Source organism: Notothenia rossii, assembly GCF_949606895.1.
Source record: "Notothenia rossii genome assembly, chromosome: 6".
NCBI lineage: Eukaryota > Metazoa > Chordata > Actinopteri > Perciformes > Nototheniidae > Notothenia > Notothenia rossii.
In genome coordinates this window covers 60,886,485-60,904,886 of record NC_136909.1, presented here as the reverse complement: position 1 = coordinate 60,904,886, position 18,402 = coordinate 60,886,485, and the positions used below count along the sequence as shown (strand labels likewise).

General features: G+C 40.5%; 1 protein-coding gene and 1 long non-coding RNA gene across 3 annotated transcripts; one reads left to right on the top strand and one right to left on the bottom strand.

Moving 5' to 3' along the window:
• Positions 1-311: 311 nt before the first annotated feature.
• Positions 312-3,336, top strand: LOC307042647. Of its 2 annotated transcripts, XR_013809209.1 has the most exons (3): positions 312-969; positions 1,683-1,730; positions 1,923-3,336. It is a non-coding gene; the product is annotated as an uncharacterized lncRNA (long non-coding RNA). The 2 variants fall into 2 exon arrangements; XR_013809210.1 differs by having other exon boundaries at positions 1,683-3,336.
• A 313-nt stretch (positions 3,337-3,649) lies between these two features.
• On the bottom strand, positions 3,650-5,341 carry LOC307045187 (uncharacterized protein). Its single transcript, XM_079690720.1, has 3 exons — positions 5,181-5,341; positions 4,782-5,048; positions 3,650-4,538 (listed from the first exon to the last, which is right to left on the bottom strand). The coding sequence occupies exons 2-3, from the start codon at positions 4,930-4,932 to the stop codon at positions 4,147-4,149; spliced, it is 543 nt and encodes a 180-aa protein (XP_079546846.1). The 5' UTR covers positions 4,933-5,048; positions 5,181-5,341; the 3' UTR covers positions 3,650-4,146.
• Positions 5,342-18,402: the final 13,061 nt, after the last annotated feature.

Sequence of the window (18,402 nt, the reverse complement as noted above, 5' to 3'; positions counted from 1 at the left end):
CACTCTGTATTGTGATCTGTTTATCACTAACTATTCCTCCCCAGGCACAAGATATGTAAGTGACATAGCCTTGGGGAGCAACACCAATCAGAAATTTAACAGTATGGTGATGCTTGTAGTTGGACCATGTTTGTGCTCTAGCTAGTAAATTAGAGGGCCTTTCAATAAAAACTTCAAAACAGTCAACAATCACAGCAACTCTACATCCAAATGCCTGTCTGAATCCCATTGGCATTGTACTGTAGCTTGAAGTACATGTTGCTCTGGCCACTCAATTATAAATTCTGTACTCTCATGAAGTATGTCAATAGAGAACCGCAGTGACGCGTCGTAAAACCCGGAAGTAAGTTAGCATTTTTAGCACTTCCGGTTCCTTCCTCAAAAAAGCAATGCATTTTTTCCATAGGGTTTTGGAAAATAGCTCGAAATAAGGTCTGTGGTTGACACAAATTTAAGAGGTAATTGACGTTTTTTTCTACGACATTAAATACATCAGCAGTGACCCCACTGGGGATTTTTGAAGAGTTTACGTGTCTGAAAAACGATGGTTGTTACCGAATGGCTGAATAGGACTACAGAAATTGTCGAGGCCGTTGTACGTCATTACGCCGAACACGTAAACACTCCCGCTAAGTTTGTTTTCCCCTGTGTTCTGCTTGAAAGCAAGTACCTGCCTATCTTTAGTATCTGTATATCTATATCTGACCATTAGAATCTGTATTTTTGAAATTGTCGTTTTTAACACCGTAGTTTTGCAAATTATAGAATAATTAATTACCAGTGTTTTCCAATTTTACTCGGCAGTTCGTTTCGTTGGCAAACGTTAGCTAAAGCTAGCGCTACTAGTTAGCTACGCAATGGTTTGTTGCTTTGCTCCGGGTTGCAGCCACAGGTCTTCACATGAAACGTGCTTGTTCTATCGTTTCCGGCCAATGTTTTCCAATGGAGAGTCTGGATTCGTGCCATGAGGTAAGCTGACGTTACATTTTTGTCCATGTCACGGTGAAATGTAAATAATGGGTAGTGACTGTATCGCCGTTATAGAGATGGCGCTGCTGAAAAGACCGCAACATAAGTAAAGATAATGAATACATCCTATTAAAACCTGTGTGGCTTATATGATACGTCTTATTAGTACAAGCAGCATAACGTTTCACCATGTAACTAAAGATTGTAGTCAGGGAAATCAATTTGACATATTGAACTAATAACAAATCACCTCTGGCTGGCAGAGAACTCTCTGCTCCATAGCTTCTCTTGGACGTAAAATCACATGTACATTTTACATTTATATTCAATTTAATATTCCATCCCTCACATACTTTTGTATATATAATAACTTATATTTTGTTTTTCTTGTTATGCTGCTGCAACACAAACATTTCCCAAATTGGGATCAATACAGTAATATCTTATCTTAATTAATTAAGAAATATAACTATTATAATTAGTGTAGCAGCTGACACCTATTTTCAATATGGATTAATCTACCATTTATTTCTTTAGTTCAATTTTCATCTATAAAAATGTCAAAATAGTGAAAATGTTCACGAGACTTATCAAAGTGCAAGGTTATATCTTTAGATGTTTTGTTTTAGCCTATGTACTGTATGTCTTAATGCTCTTACAGTATATGTGACGGTGTGACTTCCATGAAACTATATTTTATATCTTCCCAACAGGCGAGCTGACAGGAAACCTAACACTCTAACAACCACAACATTGCAAAGGCGAGTAAATGTAAATTTAAAAACAATTCACAATTTTTTTATTTCTTCTTCCTTGCAGTGAGGTGAAGCTGACCTTTCACTTGGTGCCAGTAAGGATGTTCCTCACGCAGGCTGAAGGTTTCTCCTTCCTTACTGACACAGAAGCCCTTGATTTGCAATGCTTCACTAATTGTCATTTCCCTGGCTCTGTAGGGACACTTTACCTCCAGCACAGCGGAAGACCCTACCAGACCATCCGGAGATGCCCCCAACAATCCTGATAGGGAGAGCCACAAATCTGACTCATGGACCTGCATCTGAGTTGCAGTGGTGAATGCCCTGACGCCTTCACATTCATTCATAGTCCCCCACTGTACAGACACAACACCATCAAGGGCCTGTTGTTGCCCTAGCACCCTGGCAATAAAGGAAGCAGTCACACGCTTTGACCTCAGGACAGCTCCGAAGTTGCTGGCAGTCAACCTTCCTTTCCTGAACAAATGCCAGTTTGGTTTGGTTCGCTGACCAGTGGTAGCCACCTGAATTGCCCTCTGTTGCTCTTCAGACAATGCCATGCTTGCCACAATTGCCCCAGGTCCCTGATGCCCAACAGATTTGATAATTTCAGGAACAGTAAGTGTTTCCAAGCTGTAGTGTTCCTCTTCTGGCTCGGGGGAGAGAAGCCAAGAAATTCCTGAGAACCTGCCCCTGAGTCTGTCCCTCAGCCAGTCACGATCTTTGGAGGTGGGCTCTCTTGTCAGCGGGTTAAATTAGTTATTGGTTTCAATAGTCACATTAAAACAGTTACTAAATCAGCTTACTATCACCTAAAGAACATATCTAGGATTAAAAGACTAATGTCACAGCAGGATTTGGAAAAACGTGTCCATGCTTTTATCTTCAGTAGACTGGACTACTGCAATGGTGTCTTCACAGGTCTCACTAAAAAATCTATTAGAAAGCTGCAGCTGATTCAGAACACTGCTGCTCGAGTCCTCACTAACACTAAGAAAGTGGATCACATCGCTCCAGTTCTGAAGTCTTTACACTGGTTCCTCACTAACACTAAGAAATTGGATCACATCGCTCCAGTTCTGAAGTCTTTACACTGGCTTCCTGTGTGTCAAAGAATAGATTTCAAAATACTGCTGCTGTTTATAAAGCACTAAATGGTTTAGGACCAAAACGCATTTCTGACCTCCTGCTAAATTATGAACCATCCAGATCTCTCAGGTCTTCAGGGACTGGTCAGCTGTCTGTCCCCAGAGTCAGAACTAAACATGGTAAAGCAGCGTACAGTTATTATGCTCCAAATATCTGGAACAAACTCCCAGAAACCTGCAGGTCCGCTGCAACTCTTACTACTTTTAAATCCAGACTGAAGACTTTTCTTTTTGTCGCTGCTCTTAATTGAACTATTCATATCTTAGACTGCACTGTAACTTTTATCCATGTATTTTTTCTTTTAATGTTTATTTTATTAGCTTTTCTTTTTAATGACTGATTTTAAATGCCATTTTCTTAATGTCTTTCATTTTTTGTAAAGCACTTTGAATTGCCTTGTGTTGAAAAGTGCTATATAAATAAACTTGCCTTGCCTAATAAAGATTTCATGTGGCACATACAATTGATTTGTTGATGGGAATTAATGTGAATAAATTAACTCGGTCTTAAAAGGTTAACGGTACTCTTGCTATCACTACTCACCGACACTATAAACCTTGTCCCTCATGCTAGCCCTGACAACACCGGTAAGCACCCCTTCATCTAGGCTGCACTGTAACGTGTCCTGACTTGTAGTGGTTCTCTCCTCTATCTACACTCTTCTTGTCATTTTTGTAAAACGATATCAGACTGGTAATTAACACAGCCATGACTTCTAGTTAAATTCAGTGTGGCTAAAATGAAAAGCTTTGTTAAAATATGCAAGCACGCGAAAGTCAAATTCAGCTTTATTGTCAAAAATTCTACATGTGTTATACATCCAGAAATATCGTTTCCCACAGTGTGACATGTATACATAAAACAAAAAGGGCCTAGATAAACGTGGTATACATTAAACAAAACGGGCCTAGATAACCGGGGTATACAGTTTAAAATGTTAATATATTTAAAGTGTTCAAAGTGCAGTTTCAGTGCAAGTCAGTTGAAACGATCTTAAGTTGGCGTGACGTTGAAGTCGTGCGACCCTGCAGCTGTACTGGCTTGTAGTTCGTTTATAGCATAACGTTAGCATTTCACTTTTGGCGACTAGATTTATGATTCAAAAATTATAAAAGTAGGGTTGACATGTGGAGATTATCCGGCTGAACAAAACGTGATCCCTCTCTTAAACGTGTGTCAACCACAGACCTTATTTCGAGCTATTTTCCAAAATCCTATGGAGAATTTGCATTGGTTTTTCGCGAAGGAACCGGAAGAAGTTTACTTCCGGGTTTTACGACGCGTCACTGCGGTTCTCTATTAACTTATGCCAAATTCTAGAAGCAGTGGAGAGAGAGATGTTGAACCTGAAAGCCAAATCTTTCAGAGGGAGATTTAGTCTCAGCCTCAGCAAAACTAAAATGAACTGTTTAAATTTGGAGAGCACAGACATAGGGCCACAGGTGATGTAGGGCTCGCACAGTTGAAAAACCTGAAGTAAAACTAAGAAGTTGGGGAGCCCGGTGTAAAACTTTGTCATCTCTTCGTTGTTCTCAAAGGACTCCTGGTTGAACTTTGTGTCCAGTGCCTTTGTCCGAAGATCTCCCAGCTCTGTTGTGTTCTGTCTCAGAACATCCTCCATCCTCTCGATGTCCTCCATCGTTAAATCAGTCTGGCATCCTGCATCTGCATACAATATAGCAGTAGCAAGCATAATTAGTTATTTAAAATAGTCAAATATGAATGTGAATTGTTGTGATGTTATCTTTTTGACAACCTTTTTACACACATGCAAGTTCTCTGTTCCAATTATTGCAGATTCTCAAGTTAGTACTCTATTTTCTAAACCTAAACCTAATTCAAAGTTTGCATTGATTTTCTGACAATCGCATTTGTAATATTTAATAAAAATGCTGGTGGTTAATTTACCTTGTTGGTCATTTAATATCCCACTGGTGTCCTCTGGTTGTGGGCTGTCAGACGGGGGTTGCGTCGGTTCTGGGCTCTCGGTTGTCTGCAGGAGATCCAACAAAGCCTCTGCACATTCTGATTGTCTTTGCTGGTCTTCCTTGAGCTCCATCCTCTGCTCTCGTCGAAGAGATGCCTCTGATCTGGGCTTACTTGTTGTGTGGTAACCGAGGCTAACAGTGGGAGCCCAGTCTACCGACTCAACGTCACCCAAAGCGCTAGGGCACCCTAAAAAGTCCCAACAAAGTCCATATTAGACTACAGGTAACTTAAACATGATCAGTATTACTAAGTACATAAGCATTTAACCACAACCCAATAATACATAAACAAAGCCACAAAAACCAAGTAAGCTAATACCTCTGATGAAGTGGTCGCTGCAGACACGTGCATTAGACGACTCTGCTCCTCCCGACCGCAGATGTAGGTTTGAAAGCCATTTTTTCCGGCGTTCTTCGGTTAGCTTCTTAAATTGCTCAGCTTTATGGACGACAACCTTCGGCACTCGGTAAAACCTCTTGTTTTTCTCTCGACCGGATCGATTGGAACAACCGTAAACTAAACAACACACCGGCATTTTCACAATGGTAACAGCAGCTAGATCCTCTGTATAAAAATTACTTCCTGACCTCTAATGGAATTTCGCGCCAAAGGAACGCAGCGGTGTGACGTCAAGTGAAACCAAGCTATTAACCTTGTAAAATTAACAGTGGTTTTTTTTTACACCAGTATAGTGGTATGTTATACTTAAATAGTGAAAAATACCAACTTTTACTGAAAACACAACATATCCAAGATGGCTGTCAGGATGAGAAGTGTCCACCTTTCTGCACAAAACTTTATTACTGTTATGATTGCACCACCCAGGTGCACATTGTTCACTGCATGTTGCCAGACACACCTATGCACTCAAAATGGCAAAGTACAGATTGCTGACCCAGCATCAAATTTCCATGGATAGTGATAACACCTGTCGACCAAGTTTCTCCTGCTTGTTTTGAGAAGGTCACCACCATCTCCTTGGTCCTATTCTCCTTAAGATCCAGGCAGAAGCTGTCCCACTGATCTGTGGTTCTGTGATGGGCCTGTCATCAGCATACATGACCAAAAGACAGTTTGGTTTGGTGCATTCATTGTCTTTAGCTCACCTGAGCTCAATCTGACAGGAGGACTCTCCTCCAGCTTGTTGTCGAAACAGCTCCTTATGTCCGGTAGTGCAGCTAGCTAACCAGATGCTAACAACACAGTCCCTGCTGGCACCGGTGCTCTCTCTCTCGCTCTCTCTCTCTCTCTCTCTCTCTCTCTCTCTCTCTCCACGCTCGATCCAAGATGTAGCTTCTGCTCGATGGCAAGACTATTTTTAGAAACCATCATTCAACATGGCTATTTTGGGGTAAAATAAATTAGAGGAAGCTTTAACATGCAGAGCCCAATGAATAAAATGAAAGTGGCAGCTACAGTACAAACTCCCACTCACTTCTCTGCATGTGGGACGCAAGTGTATGGGATTACTTGGTATTTGTATTTGGGGGTGCTGCAGCTCCCCCTAGGATAGCCATAGCACCCCCAAGAAATGTGTCTTTCTTTTTTTTTTTTTACTAGTGAAATTCATAATTTCGTTCTGGTGCACTCCGACAGCATTTAGCACTACATCGAGATTAAGATTAAACTAACTTCTTTTGGGAACACCCATACCTATGGAGTTGGCCAGATGTGTGTAAATTACTGTTCATGGTAATTTGAAAACAAATGCCGTTGTTGGACACACACAAACACACCGAACATACACACACACACACAGCGGAGCTAAGCAGAGCACATACACACACACACATCATGCGCCTTTGTGACCGGACATTTCCTTCACGAGAGTAATAGGGGGAATAATCGGGCCGCTCGATGTGTGTGTGTGTGTGTGTGTGTGTGTGTGTGTGTGTGTGTGTGTGTGTGTGTGTGTGTGTGTGTGTGTGTGTGTGTGTGTGTGTGTGTGTGTGTGTGTGTGTGTGTGTGTGTGTGTGTGTGTGTGTGTGTGTGTGTGTGGTTGAAACGTAGCAGCCTGCAGTGGGGAACACAGTGAAGGCGTTGTGTACTAGGGGTTTCACCAACTAATCGACTAGTCGACTACCTTTACCACTAGTCGGCGCTGTAGGCCCTAGTCAACTATCGTGAAAAAAATGGAGGTAAACGAGGTGCTGCAAAATGCTCCAAAACACGTCCGACATTCTTATGTATGGCAGTACTTCAACGAAGATGTAACCAACTCCACAGTGAAGTGTCAGTTGTGTACAGCTGTACTGAAGTACAATACAAATGCATCTGCTATACGCAACCATCTGAAGATGAAACACCCGCTGCCGACAGCTAGCACTAGCAGTAATGCTAGCACCAGTGAGCAACGGACCGGCGTCAGCACTGAACAGAGGCAAACGAACAGCAAGAAAACACGGGTCAACAGTGATGCGGATGATGAGCTACGGGATTACTGCCAGCGGACACCGCATATCCTCACAATGGATAATCCACTGGAGTGGTGGGCAGAAAACGTGCACCGCTTCCCCCGCTTTCGAGAAGCTACCTGGCTATTCCAGCCACAAGCACCCCGAGTGAGAGGGTTTTTTCCCTGGCAGGCAACACTGTCACCCGAAAGCGGTCAAGCCTCCTTCCCTCACATGTCGATGCGTTTGTGTTCAAACCAAACCAAAAATATGGAAAGGTGGACGCTATCGTGGAGGACAGCGAATAAAGTGTTTCGCAATGCGCTGTTGCGCACTGGATTTACGTGGCATTTATGTAAACAAGAGTTTTTTGCTGCCGATTTTGGTGAGTCCAGTTACTGTTTGTTATTTACTCAGCCATGTAACACAAATTAAAATGCAGTGTTTAATGTTACTGTATGAGTTCCAATATAAAATACAGTTGTACACCTCTCTTTGTGTGTCTTTATTATGACGTAACGACTATTCGACTAGTCGACTACTATTTTGAAAAATGTGTCGACTAGTAAATATTGGTAGTTGTGAAACCCCTAGTGTGTACACGCTGGTGCTGCACTTCTCAGAGGCTGCCTACTGATGCTGCAGCCATTTCATGAAGTGAAGGAGGCTTTACAAATAATAAAAATAGCTCTACACCCCTGGCCGCAATGTCCTTAAAATGAAGTCAGAGTTGGAAATATATCTCAAATAATGTATGCACAGCCATTCCCCCACAAACATAACAGTCTGCGATTAAACGGTTGTCTCCTGTGTGCTCCACTATTGGCGCACCACCTGTAACTTTATCTGCGCACGGGAGGCTGAGACCTTATGCTAACCAATTTTGATTTATTTTGTATGTTTTGGATGAAATAATATGACTGGTATAAAATAAAAAATAAAAAATAATAAAAATTGAATTACTTTTGATAAAATATTTTTATATATTTATAATTCTGCAAATATTACGATAAACTCACAGCTATTTCGCGGCATACTTGTCAACCCTCCCGATTTTCGCGGGAGACTCCCGATTTCATTGCCCTCTCCCGGTTTCCTCCCGGGGTCATATTTCTCCCGCATTTCTCCCGATTTCTGACAAAATCAGATTCACACACACTGTTTCCACTCGGACTTTAATACAGCTACACCATTGTTTGGTTTCCATGGTAACACGTCTCTTTAGTAGCGCGCGCAACTCAAAGTCTGACAGGGTGAGGCAGATATTCACAGAAAACAGAACAAGAATCGACAACCACTCTACTCTCTGCTCACTCCTTTCCTGTAAAATACAGGTCCAGCCCACACATATGCTCCATCAAGGCAGTGCACTTACAACTACAATAAGCATGTTAATTTTAATCTAACAGCTCCAGCGATCCACTAGCAACCCCCCCCCCCCCCCCCCCCATTTTGCATTTTGAAATGCTCTCGATTTCTGAGGTCTAAAGGTTGGCAAGTATATTTCGCGGCCCGGCAGTAACACCTCCGCGGCCCGGGACTGGTCGCGGACCGGGGGTTGGGGACCCCTGAGCAAAAGGACTCTTGAGTGTTTAGATCTAAGAACTTTAGTCTAAGTTACCTGAGTGTGTCTCAAACGGTTTGGTCATGAATTATGTAAAAGATTATTTCCGAGGCACACCTTCATATGATCATTATAGTTATACAAAAAATAAAGAAAAAAAGGAAAAACAGTAATGAAATACTATTTCAAAACAAGAATAAAGTTTAAAAGGGGAGTGATTTGTTTCATATGGGTGTTGAGAGATTTTCTTAGATCCCTTAATTTTGCTCTCAAAGTGCACCAGATTGATGCTTTTAACTTCAATAAAAATCTTCCCGGGAGAGCATGCCCTCGGGCCGCCATAGAAGATGTTAGTTCTGCCCCCCACTTATAAAAATGTGCACTTTACCCCTGCTCACACCTATATGCCGTGACTCGTGAGCTGATTATCGAGCCTTCATAGTAACAGTCGCGGGTGTACTGTGTGTGTGCGTGGGCAACACACTCTCACTCCATAAACGTCCAGGAGCGACGCTTGGTCAGGGTCCCCGAGGCGTGCAGTTGGGACGCGCTCCTTCAGCTTCATAAAGGGACGCAAATAGCTTTCAACTGATTGCAATGTATTCCCATCTCCGGCGGGATGTGACGCTCATGGAAGCACGGTATTCGTTTGTGTCGGCTGCCCTTAAAGGCAATGTGAGCGTCCATTCCCATTGGATAACGGAGAATTGTACACCCGGAAGTAAGTATTCCCCTTACTGTTGATTGATTTGACAGTGATATCTGCACTACTCATCGACTAAAAAACACCAGATTATCCTTGTTAAATACACAAAATGGATTGGTTTAAATTGTGTAATGCTTTTGTATTTTTCCCCTTCGATTCGGAGAAACAAATATTTTTTCGGAGTAAAGGATGGCAGAAGTCACTACACTACCCAGAATCCCCAGCTATCGTTTAGGACTACACCATGTGCTCTGTTTGACAAACCCCATGATTAGTTCTCAAGCTCTGTGATTGGATGTTGGAGTGGCAGTGCGCGAAGTTTACGCGTCAAACAGCACTTTGAAATGGAATGAAACCCATCGACGGCACACTATCCAAATCAAGACTCGAACGTGTCCTATATTTGGTGGGTGCTTGAGAAGACAAAAAATGTATCTTCAGATCCCTATAAAGCATATTCATTACTCGTTATTCTCTAATTGTTCATCAAAAACTATATATAATGGCTATTTTGCACATCCCTTTCAAGATTTCAAGATTTTCAAAGGTTTATTGAAATATCATATACACAACTAACTGTAGTTATGCAATGATGACAAACTTGGGTCATAGGTTCCTCAACAAGACATCTATCAATATGTGTGTACCTCCACTATTAAACTGTCATATTCTGCACATTTCTTATTCTATCTACATACATCTTATAAGAGTATAATAAATATGTATAATATCGGTTAAAATAAGTGCTTCAACATATAACTTTGCAGGAAAGTTGATTGTCAAGTCCCAAAAAAAAACATGCAATATATTACTTTGTCAGGCTTAATATTTATCTGTAGATAGATACCCACAAAGGTTTTTTCTTATTTGAAAGAAGACCTTAACATAAAGTATTATTTAATGTTTAAATAAAGCCTAATTAGTTTGTCTGTTTTGCACATCCTCCTATTAATATCTTTGTACATCTGGCACTAAACTGTTTTATTCAGTTCTAAACAGAGCCTTCTCCGTTGCTGCACCCACCCTCTGGAACTCACTAACCCAATCCATCAGAGATTCTTCCTCCCTCACAGCATTCAAAACATCACTCAAAACCCACCTGTTCAACACTGCATTCAACCACTGACTACCCCGCCCCCCTATTTTTTGTTTTGTTTATCTCTTTTTATAATACTTTGTTTTAGTTTTTTTGTTAGTTTTTTTATTCTCTGTCAAAGCGTCTTTGAGTTTCTTGAAAAGCGCTATACAAGTCCCATGTATTATTATTATTATTATTATTATAGATACCATTTACAGTGTCTTCTTGATATTTTCTATTCTATATTTCTATAATTGACCTTCTATTTACCTCCTATTTTGTATATACTCTTAATATTTAAATGTTTTCATAAAATATAACACATTAAAAAGTGTTTTGCAAAAATGAAATACATTAAGAAAAAGGCATTTTAAACAGTCATTAAAAAGCAACACAATCTACTTGCATTGCATTACTCTAAACGTGTAATAACGTGATTTAACCAGTAGGTGGTTTGGGTTAAAAAGCTGTCAAGTTTACAGTGTTAACAAAATAAAATATACTGCTGTTTCTGGTTTAGTTTACGACGGATATATTTAGTTATTGTTTTGAGAACACAAAAGCGAGGGAAAAAACCCACAGCAACACAGAAAAGATGGCCTTAACATGACCCAGCGGTCTAGTAGTTAATACAAAACTATAATATCAAAACAAAATATTACTAGGCTACTAACTTTATTGTGAAATTAAAACTGAACGGTCAAAGAATAGTTTCCGGTCTATTCTGAGCCCGATCTCAGACTATTGGTATCATTCAACTTGTTTTCCATTCAGTTGTCAATTAAAATGTAAGGGTACTTCGGAAATGTCGCCAAAAAGAGCTGGTTTCTATCAACTGGTCTGGAGACGTTAAACGCAGATACAGTGGAGTTTCCTTTGAAGTGGACGCTACAGGCTACACGCTACACGCTAAATAATATTGAAACATCACCAATGCCTATGCACTTATCTGCTAGCTGCTGCTCAAATCAGGATGTGATATGTGCTTTGTACCAATGCAATTATTAGCCAAAGGAGAAACAACTACGTGTTATAATAAGCTTTAATACTAATACGTTTTACTTTTCATGCATCAGGTGCAGCTCAAAGTGCTTGAACAAGGCACACATCACAATTAAAAAAACAGTTTCACATGAAGCTAAAAACAAAACAAAAAACATGATATAGCAGTTTAACATTTTGAGAGACACAGCAGTAAAAAGGTATGAGAATGAAAAATGACCCAATGACATGGTGATCCTCTCGGTCAAATAAAGGAAGACAAAATCAATAAATAGGATAAAATATAAATAGCTATTAAATAAATAAAATAAATATAACAATATAAACATAACCAAATATTAAAAGAGTAGAAAAAACAGGGACGTCGCTCATTTCAAAAGATGTGTCTTTAGCTGTCCTTTAAAAATGTCCACTGAGTTGGCCTCTCTGCTATAGGGAGTTCCACAGTTTGGGAGCGTAGTGGATAAAAGCAGCTTCACCCAGTTTATTATATATGTAATGTTTCCTTAATTTTCATGAAGATGTATTTGTTGCTGTGTCAGTAAATAGTCATAAATGGCCTTGAGCAGGGTGCTTTGGAGGCAAATGACCCTGTCCAACCTGATGGATGTTGTTATTGCTTAACCTACAAAAGTAATTTAGATTGACATTAATTATGCAAATCAATTGTGGAATAGCAATAAATAGTTTTTAAATAGCCACAGTTTGTCCAACCACCATGCAGCTTTTGAATTTAAGCATTCCTCTTTGTAAATCGAGTCTTTAACATATACTTATTATATTAATGTGCACATGCCTGTTTGTGTGCTGGAGACATCAATCCAATTAATGTGATGAGGACGACCACCAGTTGTTTATGAATCAGCATTTCTTGTTGCGACAGCCAAGGACATTGGAGATGACACAGTGTCTGCAAAGCTTTTTTATAAGACTGACAACTGCGAAAAAGTTAGCCTGAGATATACAAACGCTCTTTACAAATTTGGAAAGCAGGGCTCAACTGCTCTGAGAGACAAAATTGTGAGGGGACATGCTGATGGAGCTGAGCAGAAATAGACAGCTGACACTGACAGGTCCCATTGGGGGGGGTGTGTGTGTGTTTGTGTGTGTGTGTGTGTGTGTGTGTGTGTGTGTGTGTGTGTGTGTGTGTGTGTGTGTGTGTGTGTGTGTGTGTGTGTGTGTGTGTGTGTGTGTGTGTGTGTGTGTGTGTGTGTGTGTGTGTGTGTGTGTGTGTGTGTGTGTGTGTGTGTGTGTGGTTCATGCTTAATGCTTAACTCGACAGGCATCTAACACCAACATACGAAGAGTGAATGTGCAAAAGCCGAGGATAACAAAGATAAAATGGAAATGAAATGAGTGAGTCATTGTCCCGCATTTATGCAGACGATGTTTGATGTATTCTTATTTCACTTTGTTTACAGGATAGCAATATAGGTATTTGGGCACGTTTGTTGACTGATAACATAGCAAATCTTTACAGGTGTATATGAGTGGCATTGTCTGGTTAAGGGGGGCAAACAGACTATATGCTTGTTGGGGTTTTCACCTTCCTGTAGTGTGTTATATAGGTTTTTGTGAATGTCAATGGTCTGCAAAGGCTAAAATCCCAAGGTTCCCTCCAGAGGGAGTTTCTATCCACCACTCGTCCCACCCCCCACCCCCGCCTGAAAGACATCCATTTGACTCCTTTGTTTACACCTGTACCATAATGACATCACTATGTAACACTCACGCTTGTATTGGCTAGCAAATAACATATTGTACGTGATGGCTAATGGGGCGGGACATCTTTAAGCAGAAAGAGCCGGCCAGCTAACCAATCAGAGCAGACTGGGCTCTGGTTTCAGACAGAGGGGGGAAAGTGCAGAAGAGGCAGTGTGAGAAAAATAAAGAGCTTTTTGAACATTAAAGCATGGAGACATGTCACAGTAGAGACACTAAATAGAAATATGAACCAGAAAATTAGCAAAATAGGTCTTCTTTAATCTTTGCACATAAATTGTAAATTAGAAATCAACACGGTGTTTTAAAAAAAATCACTAAAGTATCACAAAACATAACATTGCCACAAAATACTGTATCAATATCAAGATTTTCTTTAAGTGTGTTGCATTTTTTAAATTATCTATGCATGCCTCTGGCCGCATTGACACTAGCCTGGCTTGAAAATACTCGGCACAATACGAGACACCAAACTGACAACAAACCCTTTTTGGATGTGTGCCTCCACTGCGGGGGAGGGGCTGGTGATGGAACCTCCAGGGGAGGAAAAGCATCCAAAAATACCTGGACTACTCTTTTGTGGTTTTGAGAGCTGTAGACCTCAAGTCAATGCTAACCTTTTTATGTGTCTCCCAATATGGGAATACAATTTATATTTGTACACTTGTACACATCTGTTCTATCCAATTACTGCAGGATCAAGATGTTGTTTACTTTAATGAATTATTCATAACTTAATTAAGGTGCACTATAAAGGTCAGCGGGTTCATTCGAGAGTCCGCTTCGCTGAATCTCTTGAGCAGATAATTTCTTAAACTCAGCTGACATCATAAAATAGTACAGTTGCTTTATTCAGGGGCAGAATTGGGCCACCAACCTGCCACTTACTATGACTGCAATTTAATTACAGCTGTCCTCTCAGCTGTACATGTAATTTGACTTGTATGTCATGAAACATTCAAACTGAATGATTTAACCAGTTTAGAAGGAAATTAAAAGACATTGTCTCACCACAGTCCAGGGACGTGTGGTCAGGGGAGGCAGGTGAGGCATGTAAAGTAAAAATACAAATAACAATAAAATGAAATAAATATTAATATTTATTCACTGGTCTGTGCTATAAATCAATTTTCTGTATCATTCCAAAAATGTCGAACATTTTTATAGTAAAAATTGCTGAAATGGCGTATCTCTTTTAACCTATTTCTTACGGTGGCTGAGAGGTGCAATCGACAATTACAAAGTGTGAAACAACAAAGCTTGAGACAAATTTACATTTTATAAAACAAAATGACATTAGCAAAACACTTTTACCAAAGAAAAAACGATTTAACATTAACAAAAACAAATGAACTAGATGTGAAGCACTTTTACAAAGCTAGAGACCAATCTACAAGTGTCGAAACACTTTAACATTTGCCGAAACACTTTAACAAACTAGAGAATCAAACCGGAAAGGGAATGCCCATCATACATGAAGTGACGTGCAAGTGATTGACACAAACTTAAGTTTGTGTTGGCAGATAGACCGCCGGTACCTATGGACAGTACAAGTGTGTTTATGGTCGTTAAACATGTTTTGTCCGTTCTGTGGAAACCACCTGGGCCAAGTGACATGGTTTTGCTCATCACGATATACGTTCTCGTGCGCAAGAGATACGTTCTCGTGCACACAAGAAAGTTACAGGTTTGCCAAGTAGGAAGTGGAGCTGTGCCTTTTACACACAGCCTTCGCTGTGTTTACCTTCTTTAGACAGCTAAAGAGCGACTGCAGGCTGCTTCGTTGTAGCCACACACGCCTCTACACACACACACACACCTCTACAGGGGCGCGGGAAGGTATTTTGAGTGGGGATGCTGAGGTCCTGGTCTCCAGTGAACACAATTGCGGGCACTAAATGCACAAAAGCATGCACAAAAGCGCGAGCACCAGGGGCGTTACAGTGGAATGTTCTACTGCAACACTCCCCACACGCAAACACACAGTAAACCCGCGACTGTTACAATGAAGGTTCGATAATCAGCTCACAGCATATAGACAGGGGTAAAGTGCTATTTTTTACGAGTGGGGAGCGGACCTCACCTCCTCTAGGGGGGTCCGGGGGCATGCTCCCCTGGAAGATCTTTTTAAAATATTGAAGTTAAAAGCATCAATCTGGTTCACCTTGAGAGCTACATTAAGAGATCTATGGATACATCTCTCAACACCCAAATGAAACACAACTGTAATCAGATGTTCTTTTTCTTTATGGATATTTTACAAATCACTCCCCTTCCAAACTGCATTCTTGTTTTACTGCCATATATTATTTCATAACTGTTTTTAATGTATTCTCTGTATTCTCTCTTTTTCTTATAACGGTAATGATCATATAAAGATGTGCCGCGGAAATAATCTTTTGAATAATTTGTGACCAAACCGTTTGAGACCCACTGAGATAACTTAGACTAAAGTTAACTATCTAAACCCTCAGAGAGTCCTTTAGCTCACCTCAGTCTCTCAGTCTGAGAGGAGAGGACTCTCCTCCAGCTTGTTGTGGGAACAGCTCCTTATGTCCGTTAGTGCAGCTAGCTAACCAGATGCTAACAACACGGTGTGTCTCTCTCTCTCTCTCTCTCTCTCTCTCTCTCTCTCTCTCTCTCTCTCTCTTTCTCTCTCTCTCTCTCATTCTCTCTCTCTCTCTCTCTCTCTCTCTCATTCTCTCTCTCTCTCACACAAAATCATACATGCCAACCTTTCCAAATCCAAAAGAGGTAGGTTTGCACGCGGCAAATGTGCATGCGCCAAAATTAGGTAATCAGAAGAAATGGAACCCCAGTAATCCCATGTATAAACCATATATTTAACATATATTGCATCATTTTATGCATTTTTCAGAAAAAGTGGTAGTTTGGTAAACAATGATATCAACGACATGTCTGGTCTGTAAAATGCCCAAAAAGTAAAAGAATGGGAGATAAATATCCCAAAGTCTCCACATTTTATTATATTTTTAATGTGTTTCTGGTCCTCTTTCAGTTGAGACAGTATAGATGAAGGATGTGTCAGGATGTAGAACTCTTGTGTGAACATTGGATAAAGCCAGGTTCATATTCTTGTTTAATGTTGTTGACATATTAGAGTCAAAGGTTTGCACAGAGCAAAATATTTTTGTGTTGCGGCATAAATCAGAAAATACTGCATTAAAAAAGTCATTTCCTGCATTTTGCTACTGATAAAGTGTGATATAAATAATGCACAGGCTTTCAGATTGCTGTAGTTCACTAAACAGAGACATTAACAACATGTTTGGTGTTGAAAATGTCAGAAAAAGTGAAAGACTGGGATAAATATCCCCAAATCTCAAAATTGTATTATATTTTGTGTAAGTGTGGTCCTCTTTCAGTTGAGACACTGTAGGTGAAGGATGCTTCAGGAAAAGACCAAACACTGGATGTCTTTCAGTCGCCAACATGTGTTTTCGAGACTCTGGCCGTTTCTCAATCGCGAGTACACATGCTGCAGAGCAACTATTTCAAGTATACTACGTCATTTAACATGCATTTAAACAGTCCTTCGGTGCAACTCGATGACGTAGTATACTTGGAATAGTTGCTCTGCAGCAGTTTTACTTGCGATTGAGAAGCGGCCACTGATACTAACGGGGAAATCCTGCAGGACTCAAATGCCTCATCTCTGTTCCTGCACTAATTTGGGAGTGATTACCCATCAGCCCCGGGGTGCCCACGCCAAGAAGGAAACAGAGGCCGTTTCTCAATCGCGAGGAAACTGGCTTCCAAGCCAATATTTCAAGGATACTACGTCATCGAGTGCCGCCGAAGGACTGTTCCAATCTCCAGCATACTTGGAATTCCACCGAGGCCACGTCCTTGGTTTGGGGGTAATTTCGAGGCTGCACATGGGTAGACTTCACGTCCTTCAAATCCCCACAATGCTTTGCGCACGGACCAATTTCAAAAACCCTTGCGGAGAATGGCTGAACCGACGCAGCACAGCACACATTTAAATGTAAGTATGTAGTGGCTTAGAACATGTGTTGGTAAATACGTTACTTTGTTGCCTTTGTTATCACCAAAAATGTGTTCCGTGAAAGTAAAGCAAGTTCATAATTAGATAGACATTGTGAGGTATTTATTTTCGGTACAGTTTATGTTGAAACTGTTAGAGAGGGTGGCACACTTGTTAGCCTGTTCCATTCTTCTTTGTTTTCCGAAGCCGTGGCTTGGAAGTATACTTGCTTCGTTTCTGAAGGAAGTGACTTGGAAGTAGGCGACTACCAAGCCAGTATCCTCGCGATTGAGAAACGGCCTCAATGAGAAACATCTGTATTTAAATACTTATGGAGGTTCCGTTGGCAACAAACGGTTGGAAAATGAGTCAGGCCAGCAGAGAACATTCAGTGCCAAATTATTTCTTGTTTAAAAGCCTGTTCTGTTTCTTTGAATTCTTTTTTCTGACATTTAAATGCTGTTGACCTATTTTCTTAATTGGATTTATTTTGAAGGGTTGCAGGACGGAAAAAACATGAATGGATTGTTGGTAGTGCAATCATTTTCCAAAAGAGTAGCACTGCTGTTCTGATGCTGCCATCTTTTAACTGAGAGGTCATAATAAGAATAAAGCAATAATGTTCAGGTTACAGTTCTTAATGCCCTTGTTATAAGGTGAAACAAGAACAAATGTGATGCAGTCTACACCATAAATCCTGGCCCCCCTGAAATGACTCATCTTTACCTCACACTAAATATATTCGAACTATGAATGAAAATAATGGATGAGCATAATCTTTTGCAGTATAATTAGAAGTAGAGTATCTAATTCCCAACAAGGCACTCACATCCATTGTTTTGTTCAACAGAGATTTACTATTTTGGATCAACCTTTGTGCACGGAGAAATTAGGTCAGACGTAAACAGCGTCGCTGCTGGAGTCCAACAGCACAGTGACATTTCTGTGTGGACACACAAGGAGGCGATGGATGAAAGAAGATCACTTGGAAATGTCAAGAAGTCTAGACCAGGGGTTTTCAAGGTGTGTGTAGGTGAGCCTCCCCTCAGAGAACATAAGAACAGCC